The sequence below is a fragment of the Lethenteron reissneri genome, unplaced genomic scaffold (genome assembly GCF_015708825.2).
Source record: "Lethenteron reissneri isolate LAM-NWPU_2019-01 unplaced genomic scaffold, ASM1570882v1 scaffold_770, whole genome shotgun sequence".
NCBI classification, from domain to species: domain Eukaryota; kingdom Metazoa; phylum Chordata; class Hyperoartia; order Petromyzontiformes; family Petromyzontidae; genus Lethenteron; species Lethenteron reissneri.
Window position 1 is genome coordinate 1 of NW_026892297.1, and position 4674 is coordinate 4674.

Sequence of the window (4674 nt, forward strand, 5' to 3'; positions counted from 1 at the left end):
GACGGCACAGGTTGCCACCCCGGGCGCCACCCAGTGAACCGTCAGGGGGCAAGCGTCCATCGGTGGCGAGTAACGACGACGACGACGACGACGATGATGATGATGATGATGATGACGATGAAGATAACGATGAAGATAACGATGATGATGATGATGACGATGACGATGATGATGATGATAACGATGAAGATAACGATGATGATGATGATAACGATGATGATGATGATGACGATGATGATGATGACGATGATGATGATGACGATGATGACGTAGTACCTGTATGAGTCGTAGACCCTCATGAGGACGAGGTAGAGCCTGTGATGACGATGATGACGATGATGACGATGATGACGATGACAATGATGATGATGACGATGATGACGATGTACCTGTAGGAGTCGTAGACCCTCATGAGGACGAGGTAGAGCCTGTGATGACAATGATGATGATGATGACGATGACGTAGTACCTGTACGAGTCGTAGACCCTCATGAGGACGAGGTAGAGCCTGTGACGACGATGATGATGATGACGATGACGATGACGTCGACGTACCTGTACGTGTCGTAGACCCTCATGAGGACGAGGTAGAGCCGCAGGCGGCAGGCGTCCGCGGGGTGCGACCCCAGGGGCCCCACGGCCTCCAGGACGCCGGCGACCTCCGCAGGGCCCAGCCCAGGCAAGGCCTCCTCCAGCAGGCCCAAGCACACGGCCTGGCACTCGTCGTCCCTGCCCGGGGGGTCACGGGGGGGTCACGGGGGTCACGGGGGGGGTGGGGTCAAGGAGGGGTCAGAGAGGGGTCACGGAGGGTGGCGGGGGGGGGGATCACAGGGGTCACGGGAGTCGTGGGGAGGGGTCGGGGAGGGGTCACGGGGGAGTCGAGGGGGTGGCGGGGGGTCACAGGGGTCACGGGGGGTCACGGGGGGGGTGGGGTCAGGGAGGGGTCGCGGGGGTCATGGGGGGGTGGCGGGCGGGGGGGTCACAGGGGTTACGGGGGTCGTGGGGAGGGGTCGGGGAGGGGTCACGGGGGTCGCGGGTTAGGGGTAGCGTGCGTCTCTGAGGCTGTTGTGGTTGTTGTTGTGGTTGTTGTGGTCGTTGTTGTGGTTGTTGTGGTGGTTGTTGTGGTGGTGGTTGTTGTGGTGGTCGTTGTTGTGGTTGCTGCTGTTGTTTTTGTTGCTGTTGTGGTTGTTGTTGTAGTGGTGGTTGTTGTTGCTGTGGTTGTTGTTGCGGTTGCTATTTCAGTTGTTGTAGTGGTTGTTGTTACTGTGGTTGTTGCTGTGGTTGTGTTTGCTGTGGTTGCTGTTCCGGTTGTTGTTGTGGTGGTGGTTGTTATTACTGTGGTTGTGGTTGTTGTTGTTGCCAGGTTGTGGTTGTGGTTGCCGCTGTGACTGTTGTTGTGATTGTTGTTGCTGTGGTTGTTACTGTGGTTGTTGTTGTGGTTGCTGTTCCGGTTGTTGTGATTGTTGTTACTATGGTTGTTGCTGTGGTTGTTGCTGTGGTTGTAGTTGTTGTTGTGATTGTTGTTACTGTGGTTGTTGCTGCAGTTGTTGCTGTGGTTGTTGTTACTGTGGTTGTTGTGGTTGTTGTTACTGTGGTTGCTGTTGTGGTTCTTGTTGCTGTGCTTGTTGTGTTTGCTGCTGTTGTGATTGTTGTTTCTATGATTGTTGTTGTGGTGATTGTTGTGGTTGTTGCTGCTGCTGCTGCTGTGCTTGCCGCCGCACCGGCTGGCCAGGATCTTCAGGAAGCCCACGGCCTGCAGCTCGGTGTAGAAGCTGGCGATGGTGGAGGCGCGCGTCGCCACCACGCGCAGACACTGGGTCTTCAGCGCTCCGTGCAGCCGCGGCACCAGGCTCAGCACGGCCGCTACGAACCTGCCGGCAAAGCGGCACCGGCCGGTTAACGCCGCCCAAGACGCCTCACCAGGCTCAGTAGAGGCCGCTATGAACCTGCCGGCAAGCGGCACGGCACCGCCGGTTAACGCCGCGCAAGATAGCGGGCTTACCGAAACTGCGACTACCAGATTCGAGGACTACGCTCTGTTATTACCACTACTCCGAAAAAACCAGATAGCATGCCTGTGCAGCAGGCGTGGTCAGGGTAGAGATCAAACCCACGACCTCCTGCGTACCAGGCGAGGTGGTCAACATCTCCTAGCCACCGTGGTGATGATGATGAGAGAGAGAGACGCAGACTCCAAATATGCAGCAGCAGCAGGCGTCGTCAGGGTCAGGATCGAACCCATGACCTCCTGCGTACCAGGCGAGGTGGTCAACATCTCCTAGCCACCGTAATGATGATAAGAGAGAGAGAGAGACACAAACTCCAAATATACAGCAGCAGGCATCGTCAGGGTCAGGATCGAACCCACGACCTCCTGCGTACCAGGCGAGCTAGTCAACATCTCCTAGCCACCGTGAAGATGATGATGAGAGAGAGACGCAGACTCCAAATCTACAGCAGCAGCAGCAGGCGTCGTCAGGGTCGGCATCGAACCCACGACCACCTGCGTACCAGGCGAGGGAGTCAACATCTCATAGCCACCGTAATGATAATGATGAGAGAGAGACACAGACTCCACATCTACAGCAGCAGCAGCAGGCATCGTCAGGGTCGGCATCGAACCCACGACCTCCTGCGTACCAGGCGAGGTAGTCAACATCTCCCAGCCACTGTAATGATGACGATGATGAGAGAGAGACGCAGACTCCACATCTACATCAGCAGCAGCAGCAGGCGTCGTCAGGGTCGGGATCGAACCCACGACCTCCTGCGTACCAGGCGAGGTGGTCAACATCTCCTGTGAACTCACCGGTCGGCGAAGGGTGGGTGTGAACGTGTGATGAGCTCCAGGCACCCCACAAACTTTGCCGGATCACTGCGCTGAAGCGACTCCAGCCGGACGGTGGCCAGGTCGGCAAGCCCCTTCTCACCCTCCTGGAGATACACGCAGACACACACAGATACATACACAGATACATACAGAGATGCATACACACAGGTACATACAGAGATACATACACACAGGTACATACACAGATACATACACAGATACATACAGAGATGCATACACACAGATACATACAGAGATACATACACACAGGTACATACACAAATACATACACAGATACATACAGAGATGCATACACACAGGTACACACATGCAGATACACAGACACATACACAGATACATACACAGATACATACAGAGATACATACACACAGATACGTACACACAGATACACAGATACATACACACAGATACATACACGCACACAGATACATACACACAGATACATACACACAGATACACACATACATACACGCAGATAAACACATACATACACACAAATACATACACAGAGATACATACATGCAGATACATACACACAGACACACACAGATACACACACACATAGACACATATACGCAGATACACACATACATACACGCAGACACACAGGTACACACACAGGTACACACACACACACAGATACACATACACACAGATACACACATACAGATACACACACGCTGACACACAGATACACGCACACACACACATACAGATACGTACACACAGCTACACGCAGACACAGATACACCCACACATGCAGGCATACAGATCCATGCACACAGCTACACATAGACACACAGATACACACATACAGATACACGTACAAACAGACACACGTACACACAGACACGTACACACATACACAGAAACACGTACACAGACACACACACGTACACAGCGACACATACAGACACACACACGTACACAGCGACACATACAAACACACACACACGTACACAGAGACACACAGAGACAAATGGACACACGTACACACACACAGACAAACGTACACACAGACACATGTACACACACTTACACGGACACACGTACACACGGACACACACAGACACACGTACACACACTTACAGACACACGTACACACACACACAGACACGCGTACACAGAAACACATGTACACACACGTACACACAAACACACGTACGCGAACACACACATACACACAGACACACACACAGACACATAAAACACACAGACACACACACGTACACACACACACACCTACACACACACACACACACACGTACACACACACACACACGTACACACAGACACACACACGTACACACACACACAGAGACACACGGACACACACGTACAGAACACACACACGTACGTGAACACACACGTACACACACACGTACACACAGCGTACCGGGTCCGATTGAGACAGCTGCTCCAGTGCAAGTCCCAGCACCTCTGCGGAGGCTGCGTAGACCTCCTTGTAGCGAGTCAGCGACAGGTTCGACACCAGGACCCCATAGAACCTACACACACACGCGCACACACGCACGCACACACACGCACACACGCGCACACACACACGCACGCACGTACACGCACACACACATAAGCGTACACACACACACATAAGCGTACACACACACACATAAGCGTACACCCACACACATAAGCGTACACACACACATAAGCTACACACACACATAAGCGTACACACACAACACATAAGCGTACACACACCACACATAAGCGTACACACACACACATAAGCGTACACACACACATAAGCGTACACACACACACATAAGCGTACACACACACATAAGCGTACACACACACAT

General features: G+C 53.0%; 1 protein-coding gene across 1 annotated transcript; it reads right to left on the reverse strand.

The window, feature by feature from the left end:
* Positions 1 to 555: 555 nt before the first annotated feature.
* Positions 556 to 4359, reverse strand: PRKDC (protein kinase, DNA-activated, catalytic subunit; the record flags this gene model as incomplete). The annotated part of the gene is made up of 4 exons (XM_061548175.1): positions 556 to 729; positions 1722 to 1871; positions 2810 to 2934; positions 4248 to 4359. Coding segments are annotated over 4 exons (561 nt in total), but the record flags the coding sequence as incomplete, so codon positions are not given.
* Positions 4360 to 4674: the final 315 nt, after the last annotated feature.